Genomic DNA, 15,624 nt, shown 5'->3' on the forward strand with positions numbered 1-15,624 from the left:
AGCAAAATATTTTAGAAGGTGTTAAGTGACGGGCACCTGGGTGGCTCAGTGGGTTAAGCCTCTGCCTTCGGCTCAGGTCATGATCCCAGGGTCCTGGGATCGAGCCCTGCATCGGGCTCTCTGCTCAGCAGGGAGCCTGCTTCCTCCTCTCTCTCTCTGCCTGCCTCTCTGCCTACTTGTGATCTCTGTCTGTCAGATAAATAAATAAAATCTTTTTTAAAAAAGGTATTAAGCGTTAATATCTGTTTACTTGTTTTATAATTATTTGTTGATCCTGTTCTGGGCTGTGATGCTGGCATTTAACTCCTGGACAGGAGAAGGAGCCTGGGGACAGAGGACTCTAGGGGCATGGCAGGGGGAGGAAGCGTTTCCCCCCTGGAGGAGCCTAACTGGCCTGTAGGGAAGCCAGAGGGGCTGGAGCCTGGCGCAGGGCTACAGGGGGCGGAGAACGTGATTTGAGATGACATGGGGGAGCGAAGCAGAGACTGGACGCTCTGTGGCTCAGAGTAGCTCAGGTTTTGCTCAGAATGCCGCAGGAAACCACCAGAAGCCCTTAAGCAAGGGGTAGGATGATGACTGGAGTTGTTCTGAAAACTAACAGTCTTTGCTGTGTGGGAGCCACACTCGGAGAGGCAGGAGTCGGTGTGGGGAAGATGGGTCTGAACGTGGCTGTGTGGGTGCTGACGAGACGTGGAGAGGGTCACGAGATGGAGGGAGACTTTGAACATGGAAGTGATGGGACATGGTGCTGGAGAGGAGCGGGCAGGGTTCGGTGTATGGTTGCAACAGGGTAAGAAGGTGGGACAGACATCTTGTAAGCTTTTACAAGGTGCTAGACTTCTTTCACAGCCATAAATACATGTGTATCACCCTTTCTGCAGAAACCTCACTAATAAGAATTTAACTCATGGGAAGAATTTGAAGGTGGGGAAAAAACTGATGCAGTAAAATATACTTTATGTTATCTGACGTAGTGAGAAATGTAGAAATGTAAATGATGGATTAATAAACATACTTACTGTCCTTATAACTGAATATCCTCTATTATTTCCAGTATGAAAACTGGAAGAGAAAATGCAAAGATGAAATCAGTTGCCGGACTGGGGTCGGCACAGCTCAGGGTGATCGTACTGGCCTATTTCTGTGACACCAAAGCAGTGGTTTAATCGCTTTGAGATAGTAACTCTTTCTAAAAACTTCTCATTTAGGGTCGATCGGGAAGGAAAATGCTATACTGGAGTCCTTTGTGGTTTGGGGTGGAACCCAACTACGGGTGCCCCTATCCTGCCGGAGCATGACATCGAGCTAGCCTTTGACGTTCAGCTCAGCGTGGAGGACATCATGGAGGTAAGATGTGTGTGTCCGTCACGCTGCAGCAGCCGTGTCTCTCCCGTGGTTGGTTTGCACAGGAATTTATTTATTTATTTTTAAAAAGACTATTGATCTATTTATTTGACAGAGAAATCACAAGTGGGTAGAAGTAGGCAGAGAGGCAGGCAGAGAGAGAGGGGGAAGCAGGCTCCCTGCTGAGCAGAGAGCCCGATGCGGGACTCGATCCCAGGACCCTGAGATCATGACCTGAGCCGAAGGCAGAGGCTCAACCCACTGAGTCACCCGGGCTCCCCTAGCACGGCCATTTAATAGTGAACACAGCGTCAGACACGGTGCTCTGCATACAGACCTGCGCCTCTGGTCCCGGAGGTCCTTGCTCTCTCTTCACCTGCCTATTTCACTTTTCCCTTCGGTCTCTGACCGAGATGGTGCTCTAGGAATTTCTCCCGTGGGCTCTCCCGGCACAGTAAGCTTTTCTGGGCAGTGGAAGTAAACCCCAGGGCAGTAGCACTGCTGCGACTCTCTGTCCAGGTCTCCTGCCCAGTCCAGACCAGCTGCACATCCTTGCTGGGTCGGGGTGGGAGAGGGGAAGTGAAGTCTTGCCGGGCCTGCCCCTGCTCACGGGCCCGGGGGGGGCCTGGTGAGTGGAAGACCCTGCGGCAGTTAGGGTTAAGCACTCAGCAACGTAGGAAGCAGCTTGACAAAGTAATTTTATGGCTTTTGAATCTAATAATGAAAACTTTGGGCTGGTATTCATATGCTTTTATTCTTGTATTTCATTGTGGTGATTCAGCTTTATTGCATGTCACAAAGAGAGAAATGAAGCTGGCCCTCAGCTCACGTAATCTGAGCAGCACTGCTGCAGAGTGCCTGGCCCCTCTTTGTTCTCAGGAGTTGCACAAAGTAGGTGCGGCGGGCATCACCGCGGGGGAGGGCGTGGGGAAAAGGCGGTGCTGAGGGCGGCCACGCCCGCCTGTCTCCCAGAGGCCACGGCTCCTAGCACTGGGCGGCTTCCGTGTCCCTGACTCAGCTCTTTCACTTACCGGTACTTCTGGCTTAAAGATGTAAATGTAAACTGTTACTGTAAAATGTAAAATGAGAAAACTTCAGGAAGGAAATACGGGAGAAGATGCATATGGTCTTGGGTTTGGCAGTGAGTGTGGAAGCAGCACCAGAAGCGCGGTCTGTTGGAGAAAAAACTGGGAAGCCGGACTCGGTCAAAATTAAAAACTTCACTCTGCCCAAGAGCCTGCTAAGAGGATGGAAGGATGGGCCGCTCACAGGAGAAAACACTTGCCGGTCATTTATGTGACAAAGGACTTTTGTCCATAATATGTAAGAAAGTCTGAAGACCTGGTCATTTAAAAAGTAACTAAATGAAACTCTGGGCAGCAATGAACACGAGGAGATGCTCAACGTCCTGTTGATTGGGAAATGCAAATCAAGACCACGAGGACAGTCCTCTGTGTGCCTGTTCCAGCGGCTTCAGTCTGGAACCTGACAGTAATGGATGCTGGTGAGCATGTGAGGCAGTGGGGACTCTGCCCGGTGCTGGGGGGTGGCAGAGCGCAGCTCCTGTTTTGGAAGACAAGATTCGTAGAAGTTGAATGCATCTACCATGAGGTCTAAGAGTCCCACCTCCAATGGTTTATCCAAGAGATCAGAACAGTTACATCCACATGACGTCTACAGGTGAACGTTGATGGCTTCACTCATAATTCGTACTTGCTGGAGACTGGGAGCAATCGAGATGTCTCTCAAAAGGGGATGCTTGGAGACCATGTGCGATGGCCACGCAAGGCAGCACAAAAGCAGGAGCAGTGATTCGAGTAAGTCTTAAATGCCCGTCTCCGTGGGAGAGAAGCCGGGACGCGGAGGCCACACGCTGTATGGTCCCCTTCACGTGACACACTCTGGGGAAGGCTGGGCCGTAGGACAGCGAGCAGACTGGTGCTTCTTGCAGAGAGGGGCTGCTCTGTGGGTTGCTCGGGTGCTGGATACACGACCCCACGCGCTGGTCAACCCGCAGACCGATCCCCATGCAGGAGGAGCGCTAAGGTACCCGATGGAGACAGACACACAGACGTTGGGCCATTGCACTAAGGAGGAAAAGAGCTTTGGAGATTGTACAGCTGCCGCCAGAAGCAGCTGCGCGTAAACTCCGTCCCCGTCACGGTCCCGCTCCTTCGCTCTGCAGCTGCTGTCCGTGGTGCTGGGGCTGAACCGGCCAGGGCCCACGCGTGGGAGCCAGGCCCCGGAGCAGTTGCACACAGGACAGGAGGGCTGGAGTGGACCTCGGGGCACGGCATGAGCCTGGCAGCCATCAGTATGAATTCCTGTTTAACTTACACATGCACAGATGCGTATCGTGTGTGTAGGTGACGGCTTCACATACGGATATCTGTCACCAAGCCGTGTGAGGGCCTAGGAGCCGCGACCCTGTTAGCCTTGAACAGACCTGATACCCAGACTGTGTTCCTGATAGGATTTACCAAGGAAAGGAACCAGGGCTCCTTGGAAAAATGGCTTTCTCTAGGGTTGGAGCAGGGAGAACGGAGGAGGAGCCTTGGAGCTCCCAGAAGACTAAAGGACGGGGCGCGTCAGAGGGACGTGGGGCCGACTGAGAGCTCATGCCGGCCAGAGCCAGGACCGCTTGCTTTAGTGTCAGACCGTGACTCAGTGCCAGGTGGTTGCGGTCGCCTGCATGCCCACAAGGATCGAAATGACTCAATAAACAAATGAAGAGACATGCCTGTAGACGCTGCTCCCGGGAGCAGAGCTTAATCTGTCATGACGCCATCCGGAGGGCGGACCGGACTCACCAACATGCTTCCTGGCAGAAGAGGAGCGGCCTTCAAGGGGGAGAGTCGGTGGACACTACCCCAGCTGGGTGCTCACGGGTTGCGTCACAGGCCTCTGTCATGGCGGTGGCACCCGTGCCTTGGTGTGATGCGATGGGAAAGTACCTCACCTCTGGGGGCTTCTCCCCAAAACCCATCACCTCAGTCTAACCATGGGAAAGTGTCGCACAAACCCAAACTGGGGACATCCCACGAAAGACCTGCCCAGAATTCCTTAGACAGCCGTCAAGTTCTGAAAAGCAAGGAAGGCTGAGAGAGTGCTCTCGATCAGAGGCCCTGGGGAGTCATGGCGCGGGTGCAGGGCAGTGCCCTGGGTCAGCCGGGAGTGGAGCAGGGACGTGCCGGGAAGCCGGGCAGTCCCCATGGAGCCTGGGCTTCTCAGCGAGACGCTTGTGCTGGGGGTGCGAGCGCCTCCTGGCTGGGCGGGGGCAGCTTCGTTGGCCGGCGCATCTTTGCAGCAGCTGCAGGTCTCCCGTTAGGACGGAGAGTTTTCTTACAGAACTGTGACAGAGACTGTCCCAAAACATGACTTGTCATACCTCTGTGGTGAGCTGCTCCCGGGGCTTCAGCAGAAATGTTGTGAAGCGAGAGGAGTATGTAGGATACAGGTAGGTTTTGGACTGTGTGACCCCCACGAGTTTAACAAGGGTGATTAGACTGAACACTCTGAACCTTTCTTGCTGATTTATATTTCTTTGTTCGGTTACTGTTTCTCAGATTAGGGACTGGTTATTGATGTTATTTGTGTTTTATTTTATTTATTTTTAAAGATTTTATTTATTTATTTGACAGATAGAAATCACAAGTAGGTGGAGAGGCAGGCAGAGAGAGAGGAGGAAGCAGGCTCCCTGCTGAGCAGAGAGCCCGACGCGGGGCTCGATCCCAGGACCCTGAGCTGAAGGCAGAGGCTTAACCCACTGAGCCACCCAGGCGCCCCTATTATGTGTGTTTTAATAATTTGTTCCAGAAATCGTATCGATGATAGTTGTAAGAATATGAACACTGGGGGCATCTCGGTGGCCCAGTTTGTTGAGCATCTGACTTGATTTTGGCTCAGGTCACGCATGATCTTGGGGTCCTGGGATCGAGCCCCATGCTGGGCTCTGAGTCTGCCTGAGATTCTCAGTCTCCCTCTCCCTCTGCACCTCCCCCTGCTCACTCTTGTTCACGTGTGCGCATGCGTTGTCTCTGAATAAATAAAATCTTTAAGGGATGAGTATGAACAGCTGTGAATGCTTATGAATTACTTAAATGTAGAATGAAACGCAGTTACAGTACAACCATATGAATATTTGGGCTGTCCTTTATTTACAGATTAATATTCTCAGGGCTGCTATCAACAAGCTGGTATGTGATGGGCCAAATGGGTCGAAGTTTCTTGGGCCAGAAAGAATTGCACAGTTACAGGATAATGCTCGTCAGAAACTTCTAGGGTAAGTTGTACCTTTCTATAAAGGTGCTAAATATCGAAGCTGCCTCAGCAACTGTGAGAAAGGCTAACTTCAGTTTTCTCTCTTCAGTTCTGTACATGCAAGTGTTTGTCTGTGAACTTTGCACTGAAGTTTGATAACCGGCATGTGCTCAGGCCGTCTCAGGGTAGTTGCCCGAGGCATGGGCACCCAGGTCAGAAACAATGCTAGAAAACATGAAGCGTCCTTATAAAACTGAAAGAAATCCACCCAGAATGTCCGTGGGAAGGTGTGGAATGTCCCCAGCGGGTCAGATGCCCCGTGCCCGGCACAGTTTGAGTCCTGGCAGCACGGGAGCCTGCCTCGGGCCTGCAGGGACCAGCGACCGATGCTCCTTTTCAGCTCCTCACAACCCCTGTCAGCAGGAGTGACCGCGTCCTGACGAGTTAGGCCTTGGGCAGGGGGTTTCACATCACAGTTCAGTGACGGTAGTAAGTACGTTTGTAGAGCTGTGCCGACCCTGACCGCCACTCCGTCCTACGTTTCATCTGCCTCAAACGTTCACACAGGTGTTTTGAAACTAAATTGTGATGCTTGCACAGCATAGATTTACTGAAACTCTTGAATTGTATACTTAAAGTTGATTAATTTGATAGTAATAAGTGATATCTCAACAAAGGTGGTTTTTTTTTTTTAAAGATTTTATTAATCCATTTGACAGACAGAGATCACAAGTAGGCAGAGAGGCAGGCAGGGAGAGAGGAAGGGAAGCAGGCTCCCCGCTGAGCAGAGAGCCCGATGCGGGGCTCGATCGCAGGACCCTGAGATCATGACCTGAGCCGAAGGCAGAGGCCTTAACCAACTGAGCCACCCAGGCGCCCCTCAACAAAGGTGTTTTTTTAAAGATTTGTTGGAGTGTGTGAGCAGGGGGAGAAGCAGAGGCAGAGGGGGAAGCAGGCCCCCCATCAAGCAGGGAGCCCGATGTAGGACTCAATCCCAGGACCCCAGAATCATGACCTGAGCTGAAGGCAGAGGCTTAACCCACTGAGCCACCCAGGCGCCCCAGAAGGGCTGTTTTAAAAAAACTGAAGTTTTTAGCCTGTTTGCTGTATCTCTGTGCGGTGGCACGTTCTGTTCCATTACAGGGTGACGCTCCGGTGTCTGTACTCACCAGTGGGTGAGGCGTGCGGGTGTCGCCAGTATGGGCTCTGCTGAATGGTGCTCCCTCGGGCCATCCCGTCTCTGGGTGAACACGGATTTTCAGCTCGGTGGGGTAGAGATCTGGGAGTAACCCTGGGAGGTCGTGTGATGAGTCCATGTTAATTCCTTAAGGAACAACCAGACTGTTGTTCCCGTGTCTGCCCTGTCACGTCCCCGCCAGCAGTCTGTGGCGCCTCCGGTGTCACCGCGTCCTGCCAGCACACGCCGTCGTCCACGCACTTGTCAACCGGCTGCCAAAGGCGTGGTGCTCACTGTAGTTTTAGTTTGCGTTTCCTTAGTGACTGGTGATAGAGAGCATCTTTGTATGTTAACTGATTATGTGTTTTTGGGTGAAATATTTATTTTAATCTTTTACCTGTTTTTAAGTTGAGTTGTCTCATTATTGAGTTGTGGAAGCCTGCGTCCTGGCTGGAAGCTTCTCCGCGGATGTGCCGCTGGTGGATCTTGTCCCGGTGGTTCGCCCTCATTGTCTTACTGGTGTCCCCTGAAGAACACGGTGTTCAGTTTGGGTGGCATCTGCTTTGTCTTCTTTAAAAAACGGATTATGCTTCTGGTGTTATATCTGAAAAATCTTTGCGAAGCCCGAGGTCATAGAAGTTTTCTGCTCTTTTTCCCTTTAACTCTCATGTTTGCTTGGTGTATTTAGGTTTTGGTCTGTTTTGAGATTTCACTTGTGTGGTGTAGATGTGAAAATCTACGTTCGTTTTGTCACAGATGAACTCGTTATAAAGCCCATCAGCTGGGAAGCCCGACTCTCCCCCGCTGACCTGCTTTGGCATCTGTGGCCCCAAATGTCGTGGAGGTTTATTTCTCGACTTTCTATTTTGTTCTGTCTGTCGTTTTAAAAAAAGATTATTTATTTAATTATTTGATAGAGATCACAAGTAGGCACAGAGAGAGGCTGAACCCACTGAGCCCCCCAGGCCCCTGTTTACATCTGTCTTATGCCAATCCTGTACCGTCTGGGCTGCTGTAGTTTTATGGCAAGTCTTGGGGTTGGTTAATATTAATCTTCCTGTTTGGCTCTTGTTTTTTCAAAATTGTGCCTGCTATTCTAGATCCTTTTTATATACATTTTATTTCTTTTTTTTTTAAATTTTTAAGTAATCCCTGTATCACACGTGGCGCTCAAACTCAACAACCCCAAGACGAAGAGCTCTGCGTCCCACTACTGAGCCAGCCGGGACCTCCACATCCGTTTTAGGACCAGCTTGTTAGTCTGCAGCCGGCCTGCTGAACCTGTAGTAGGGATTTTGCTGGATCCACCGCCAGTTTGGTGAGAATTAGCAGCTCAGCCGTCCTGACTTGTGCGCTCCACGAAGAGGGCTTGCTTGATAGTTCTCTGTTCATTTACTTCTTCACCTGTTTTTATAGTTTTCAACGTGCAGATCTTGTACTGTTGTTAAATTATTTCTAAGTATTTTAGTCTTTTGGATCCTATTGTGAATGAAATTATTTTATTTTTGGCTTGTTCGTTGCTAGAAATAAACTGATTTCACATACTGATCTGTATCCTGTGATCTTGCTAATAAGCTGGTTTATCAGTACTGGTAGTTTCTGCAGATTCTCTGGGATCTCTCTCTCATGCACGGGATCGTGCCTGTGAGTGAGGCAGGTTTTCTCCTTCCTCACTGCCCTGTGTGCTCCTCACTTCTCTCCTGCTCCGTCCTGGCTGGAGCTCGCAGCGCGCTGGGCGTGGAGATGGCGTGGCGGAATCTTGCTCTTGTGCGGGTCTCGGCCACTCGCTAGGAGGGGGTTGGCTGTGGCTTCTCCACAGAGGGGGCTTGCCAGGTTGCGCATGTCCCCAGCTGCCCGCAGTGTGCTGAGAGCTTTTGTCAGAAGGGACGTTGCATTTTGCCAAATATTTTTTCTGTCCTTGAGGTAATTACGTTTGTTTTCTTTCTTTTCCTCCAATTTATATGGTATATTTTATTACTTGCTTTTGGGGTGTTCAAACTAGCCTTATGTTTCTGTTTTGAATTCCACATGGTGTGTAATCTCTTTTTATAGATTTGTAGATGGTTTGCAACATTTTTTTGTTAAAGGATTTTCCCATCTGTGCTCATGAGGGCGGTTGGTTTGTCCTTGTCTTGTGAAGTCTTTGGTTCGGTATCAGGGTAAAACTGGCTTCCAGGAATGCGTTTTAAACATTTGACAGGATTTTCCAGTGAAGCGATCTGAGCCGGGACTGCTTTGCGGGGGAAATTTTTAGTTACTAAATGAATTTCTTGTTTTTACGTCTATTCAGATTTTCTATTTCTTTTTAAGTCAGTTTTGATAGTTTGTGTCTTTTAGGGATTTGTTCATTTGAATTGACTAGTTTATTTACAGAAAGTTGTTGAGAATCTTCTTTTGTAATCCTTTTCTTTTTCTGAAGGTTTACTTTTAGAGAGCGGGTGTGCGTGTGCACGCGTCGGGGGAGAGAGTCTCAAGCAGACCCCCTGCTGAGCGGGGGTTCCCAACCTGGGGCTCCCTCCCACCACCCCGAGACAGTGATCTGATCCAAAATCTTAACACTTGGCCGCGCAGCCGACGGAGCAACCCAGCCGCCCCCCAGACTGATTTCTGTCTGTATTACGGGCACTGCCGCCCGACTCTGCTGTCTCAGGCCTGCCGGTGTGGTGCGCCGTAAGGGCGTTTCCGTTTTCAGTCATTGTACTTTTTTTTAAAAAATTTTTTTTAAAGATTTTATTTATTTATTTGACACTCAGAGATCACAAGTAGGCAGAGGGGCAGGCAGAGACAGAGGAGGAAGCAGGCTCCCCGCCGAGCAGCGAGCCCAACGCAGGGCTCGATCCCAGGACCCTGGGATTATGACCTGAGCCGAAGGCAGAGGCTTTAACCCACTGAGCCACCCAGGTGCCCCAGTCATTGTACTTTTCAACTCTAGAATTTCTCTTCCAGGTTTTTCTTTTGTGTAGTTTTTAATTCTTAATGCGGTTATCTCTGAGTCGTTGCCATATTTTCCTGTATTTAGAAGTGGTTCGCTTGAATTCTTCGTGGGTACTCACGATGGCGGCTCTGACGTCTTGCGCGCTAAACCCACATTCGGGCCTGCTAGCGCTGTCGGCTGCTTTTCTCCCCTGGGTGAGGGTCATACATTCCTACTTCTTGCAAACTGTCTCTCAGTTTTTTGCTGAAAAGTGGCCATTTTATTTTTTTACTTTTCAAATTTCTTTTAGTTTCGGGGGTAGAATTTAGTGTTTCGTCAGTCTCCTGTAACACCCAGCGCTCGTTCCATGAAGCACCCTCCTTTTTTTTTTTTATTTTTTTAAAGATTTTATTTATTTATTTGACAGACAGAGATCACAAGTAGGCAGAGAGGCAGGCAGAGAGAGAGAGAAGGGGAAGCAGGCTTCCCGCTGCCCAGAGAGCCCAATGTGGGGCTCGATCCCAGGACCCTGGGATCATGACCTGAGTTGAAGGCAGAGGCTTTAACCCACTGAGCCACCCAGGCGCCCCTGAAGCACCCTCCTTAATGCCCACCACCCTGCCACCCCATCCCATTCCCCTCCCCTCCAGCAGCCCTCAGTTTCTTAGAGTTCAGTGTCCCTTATGGTTTGCCTCCCTCTCTGATTTCATTTTATTTTTCCCTCCCTTCCTCTTTGTTATATGTTTTGGTTCTTATATTCCATATATGAGTGAGACCGTATGATAGTTGTCTTTCTCTGATTGACTTCTTTTGCTCAGCACATTACCCTCTAGTTCCATCCACGTCGATGTAAATGCTAAGTTTTCATTCTTCCTGGCGACTGATAGTCCCTCGTATACATGGACCACAGCGTATTTATCCATTCACCTGTTGACGGACATTCCAGCTCTTTCCTTCCACAGTTTGGCTGTTGTGGACGTTGCTGCTATAAACATTGGGGTGCACGTGCCCCTTCGGATCACTGTGTTGTGTTCTTTGAGTAAGTACCCAGTAGTGCGATTGCTGGGCCGTAGGGTGGCTCTGGTTTCCACTTCTTCACAAACCTCCATGCTGGTGTCCAGAGCGGCTGCTCCAGCTTGCACCAGCGGTGCGCGAGGGTCCCTGTTCCCCGCATCCTCGCCGACACCGGTCGTCTCCCGAGTCGTTAACTTTGCCATTCTGGCTGGTGTGAGGTGGGATCTCAGTGTGGTTCTGATTTGTGTTTGCCTGATGCCGAGACATGCTGAGCACTTATCCGTGTGTCTGTTGGCCGTTTGGATGTCTTTTCTGGAGGAGCGTCTGCTCATGTCTTCTGTTTCTGGGATGTCGCGTAGTAGTGTGGGACCAAGCCCCGTACGGGGTTCTGCAGGGCAGGCTTTCCGCCGTGTTGTGAGGCCACTGATGCCTGCGTTCTGTTTTTGTTTCAGTTCTCCTTTCTGTTTTCAGCCTGGCTCACCAGGAGTCGTCCCTGTGTGTGCGTCGCGCAGTGCTCAGTTGGTGATTAGTCAGACGTTGCGCTTGAGTCCCTAAGCCTTTAAGCTCCTGCCCTCTGCCGGGAGATGCGTATGTGGCTTGGGGAATGCAGCCACAGTTCAGACTATTTTGGACTCTTGCCAGTTTTTACTTTCCCCCACGACTCTGCTGTGCGCACCCACTACCTGGTCATCCCGGGCTGCTTGGCTGGCTCAGGGCCGTCTGAGTCTTGTCTGCCTGTGTGTGGCCCTCTAGCTGCCCAGGGGATGTGGGGGGGGGGGTGTGTGGGCCTCTGGTACTCTCATTCCCAAACCTCCCTCTTGGGCTCTGACATTGTCGGTCTGCTCTGCGCCCAAGCACGACCATGACCTAAGGCTGGCAGAGCTGTGGGCTTTTCCCTTCTTTCTGACCAGGTTTACTGTTTCTGCTGCTGGTGCTGCTGGACGGAGCATTTCTCTCAGCACCTGATCAAGTGAGCTCAGTCCGGCAGTGAGGGCGCCGGGTTCGGCGGCCGATCTGGCCGGGCAGCGCTGGGGTCCGAGGCTGAGCTGGTGGATGGGAGGAGCGAGGCCCTCCGCAGGAGCCGCAGCCCAGACGCCGCTGTCTCACCCGCAGTCAGGAGTGCTCTGTGAATGAATGCTTCTCAGCTTACTTGTTTTCCTTGAATTTCAAATGTTTGGGGGTTTGTGGGTTTTGGACAATTTTGTCAAATTTTACAGTTGTTTGGGGGTGTGAGATTTCTAGACTTTGTTCTGTCGTTGCTGGGAGGCTCTGCCTCTCTGTGCCTTTCATGGCATTTCCACCTGACACAGGTGTCTAGGAGTAGAAGATGTGACACACCGAGGTCCCCTCAGGCAGCCGTGTATGGGACGGGGCAGCGCTGCTCGCTGTGGAGGCGCAGGGGGGGACATGGGTTGGTCTTCTGCATCTCCTGCGTGGACAGCGGGTTAAAATGTTCTCTGGTCATAACTACGTAAATCTTGACCTTTTAAAAACTTACTGCAGTTATAATTATGGATTTAAATCTCTTTTTACGGTGCCTCGGTGGCTCGGTCAGTTAAGCGTCTGCCTTCAGCTTGGGTCATGATCCCAGAGTCCTGGGATTGAGCCCCACGTCGGGCTCCCTGCTCAGCAGGGAGCCTGCTTCTCCCTCTCCCTCTGCTGCTGCTTCCCCGTTCGTGCGCTTGCTCGCTCGCTCTCTTTTACAAAAATAAATAACTTTTTTTAAATAATAGTGTTTTCAGTTACTGACGTATAATCAACATGATTTTTTTAATTTTTTTTAATAATTTTAGTTTGTTCTGTCAGTTGAAGCCAAGACAGAGAGTTGTCCCTAAGTGGCATGAAAAGCCGTATGAGTGGAATCAGGTGAGTGAGAAATAGCGCCATGGGGACAGCCTGCCCTGGGAGTGATGGGCTTGGCAGGTGCAGAGCCGGGGTTGTGGCAAGTCCCGAGGGAATAGAAAGGGACAGGCAGAGTGGACGGCTCTTTGGTTCATGGGGTGGCTGAGTCTGGATGCTGTGCTCTCTGTGAGGCCCGGGCCGACAGTCCTGCCACTGTGGCAGAAGCAGCGGGAGCGTCCGGGTGAGCTGTCCAGGCGAGCTGTCTGGGCACGTCGGTGCTGCCCCGGGCTGCTGGGGCTCTCAGTGCACTGCGGCCGAGGTGGCTTCGCCTGTAGACGGCACGGCCGGGCCCGGATCTGGTGAGAGCCCCCTTCCCAGCTCGGAGACACCCGCCCTCGTGCTGTGTCCTCACGTGGTGGAGAGAGGGGATCTCTCCCTCACGGCTCTTCTGAGAAGGACTCTAAACCCATCGTGGGGGCCTCCCCCTTGCGACCTTATGTAACCCCACTCACCCCCAAAGGCCCCATCTCCAGACACCATTACAGCAGTGATGAGAGCTTCAGCCTATGGATTCGGGGCCCGGGTCAGTCCAGAGCAGTGGGGAAGGAGGGCAGGGCCCATCTGGGGCGCCTGGACATTTCCATGCCAAGTTTTGGAAACATAACATTTAACTCAAGGGGCAGGACCCTAAGGGAGGGGCTTCCCGCTTTAGTTCTAGAGCCAAGGGTGTTTTTTTGTAAATAAACCAGTTGCAGTAGAAGTGAGACGATGCCCCTGGGGGTGCTGTTTTCCCGTCCTGAGCCCAGAGGAAGCTCTCCTTCTCCTGTGTGCATGTGACCGGGATCCCTACTTAGAGCGCTGAGGACCGGACCCTGGAGCCAGCTCCCTGTGTCACAGGGCTCTGTCCGGGCGACAGCAAGGGCGCCTGCTGCCTCTCCTGTGGGCTCTGTGAAAACAGAACTTTATTTTGAGGTTGACGTGATTTGGAAAACGTACACATATTTAACGAAGTCGCAGTTCCCACGTACACAGGAAGGGGGTGTGCGTGCGACCCTCAAGTAAAGGTCACTGTATTGTTAAAGGAGAGTTGTCAGACGTACAGTATCAGTGCTGGAGAGAAGGGCAGCATTCGGGAAATACGCTTGGAGACTGATAGACTCCTGACTCCTGTCCTACACATCCGTGTGTCTGTGTCTAATTTTATTCACTTGTTTACTTATTTTACTTGATGTCCATAAGGGTCCATTTTCTAGAAGGGTCCGACTGATCCTTTTGTCTGTCCCTAGGTTGATCCAAAGCTGGTCATGGATCAGGCTGACCGGGAGAGTGGCCGAGGGAAGAACACCTTTCTCTACCAGCTCCACAAACTGGTTGTTCTCAGCACCTAGGTTCCTCCCGAAGGCACCGAGGCCCGCCGCACACACAGTTGAATGAAGCCTCCCCCTGCAGACTGGCTTTTCTTGGCACCTGAACGTTACAGTCTTGGCCCGCTGCATGTGAAAGGTGTTCTCCACCCTTCTTCCTCTTCCTGCGTGGGTGGCGGCTGGAGAGTGGTGTTTCTGTTCAGGTGGGAAGGATTGGAAAGTCTAGTCTTTTCTAGAAACAGGAAATCACTGTGTTGAAGATTTTGGGGAAAACTGAACGAAGACTGTGTGGCAGATGAGCTCTGTTTTGCTTTAACTCTATTCAGATACCATAGATAGCTGAGCACGTAAGGTTCCGGTATGTGCTAGTGTGTTCTGTTTGTCACAGTGATACGGGGATCCGTGACCCCCAAACCTCACTTTACCACAGAGGAGAGCTGCCTGTTTTTTGGAACCATGTGGCAGTTTCTGATTTTTTTTTTCTGTGAGGGAAAATATTTAATTTCGGTAAAACTAACTTCAGTTTTGTGTATTTCAGATTTTTACCTATGTTATAATTCTGAGTCTAAATTCTGGAAATCTGATTACCTGGTAACTAGTACATTTATGTTAAAGCAATAAAAGCTTTAGACTAAGTTTCTGTTTCTGGCAGTTTTTAGTCCCAGGACATTACAGTGTATTTCATTCTAAAGCCTCAGAATTTAGAGACCTGACCAAGAGGAGTGCGGGCCTGTTGGTGAGAGTGAACTCCCGTCAGGTCAGGGCCGGGCTTGCCTTAAAACAGCAGCAACCATGAAGCCCACAGGAGGAGATCCCTGCCGGCTCGCGTGGGCGTCGGGGTGCTGCCACGGGGGTCCGCAGGGGCGAGTGGAAGCGTGAGCAAAGCGGTCCGCCTCGGCCAGCGGGTTCCAGCTGGGCGGTTGGAAGCGCGTGAGAAGACCCGAAGAGCATGTGTGCCGGGGGTCCACGGGGTGGTGACTGGGAGCTCATGTGGGAGCACTGGGAAGCCTCCAGTCTGGGGAGCTCCTGTAAACTGGGGGCCCAGCCAGCACTCCGTTGGGCCTTGTGGGCCCGCTGGGGGACCAGCGCTGTGTGTGTGTCACAGTGAGCCGTCGTGACCTGCCTCGCGCTGTCGCCCGTGTCTCCCTTGTGCCCTGGTTCTTGCTGAGCTGTGAGCTGAAGAGGTCTAGGTGGGGCGTCCTGGGAATGTGCTGCCCAGCTGCGGCCGGGGGTGAGTGCCACGCGGCGGCCCCGCTCTCCGCGATGCCCGCGAGCGGTCGCAGGTTTGTCCAGCTTCACGGTCCACACTCCGCCTGACTTTCCAGCAGTGCCTCGTGGGAAAGGTCTGGGGACACAGGGTGGATTGTGCTTCGCACTGACTGAGAGGGTGGCTCTCCGAGGGTTTTGAGCAAGACTGTGCTGTGCCTTGACTGACTTCTTGAGAGGGTGTCCTGGCTGCTGCGCAGGTTCAGGGTCAGCGCTCTGCAGCTGAGGCCCGGGGTGACACTGGTGCCGACTCTCGGCCGTGTGCCAGTGGGAGAACGGATGCCACCCAGGCCAGATTCGAGAAATCCCAGAGAAGACATTTCTCAGGGCCACCAGTGCTGTGGGCCACATGGTGGCCTCTCAGAAGCTATGTCCACGTCCTGACCTGAATTGCCCGTGTATGTGACCTGACTTGTGAAATAAGGTGTGGGGTCTTCTGAAAC

At 51.7% G+C, this 15,624-nt stretch overlaps 1 protein-coding gene across 1 annotated transcript in view; it reads left to right on the forward strand.

The window, feature by feature from the left end:
- Positions 1–13,939, forward strand: part of LOC111148548 (tudor domain containing 9) — a 104,207-nt gene extending 90,268 nt beyond the window's left edge. The window contains exons 33-36 of the mRNA XM_022505189.1: positions 1,209–1,347; positions 5,508–5,626; positions 12,503–12,575; positions 13,838–13,939. Coding sequence (XP_022360897.1) covers positions 1,209–1,347; positions 5,508–5,626; positions 12,503–12,575; positions 13,838–13,939 — 433 coding nt within the window. The remainder of the gene's footprint in view (positions 1–1,208; positions 1,348–5,507; positions 5,627–12,502; positions 12,576–13,837) is intronic.
- The last annotated feature ends 1,685 nt before the right edge of the window (positions 13,940–15,624 follow it).

The sequence above is a fragment of the Enhydra lutris genome, unplaced genomic scaffold (genome assembly GCF_002288905.1).
Source record: "Enhydra lutris kenyoni isolate GAN:26980312 unplaced genomic scaffold, ASM228890v2 scaffoldscaffold20, whole genome shotgun sequence".
Lineage (NCBI taxonomy): Eukaryota > Metazoa > Chordata > Mammalia > Carnivora > Mustelidae > Enhydra > Enhydra lutris.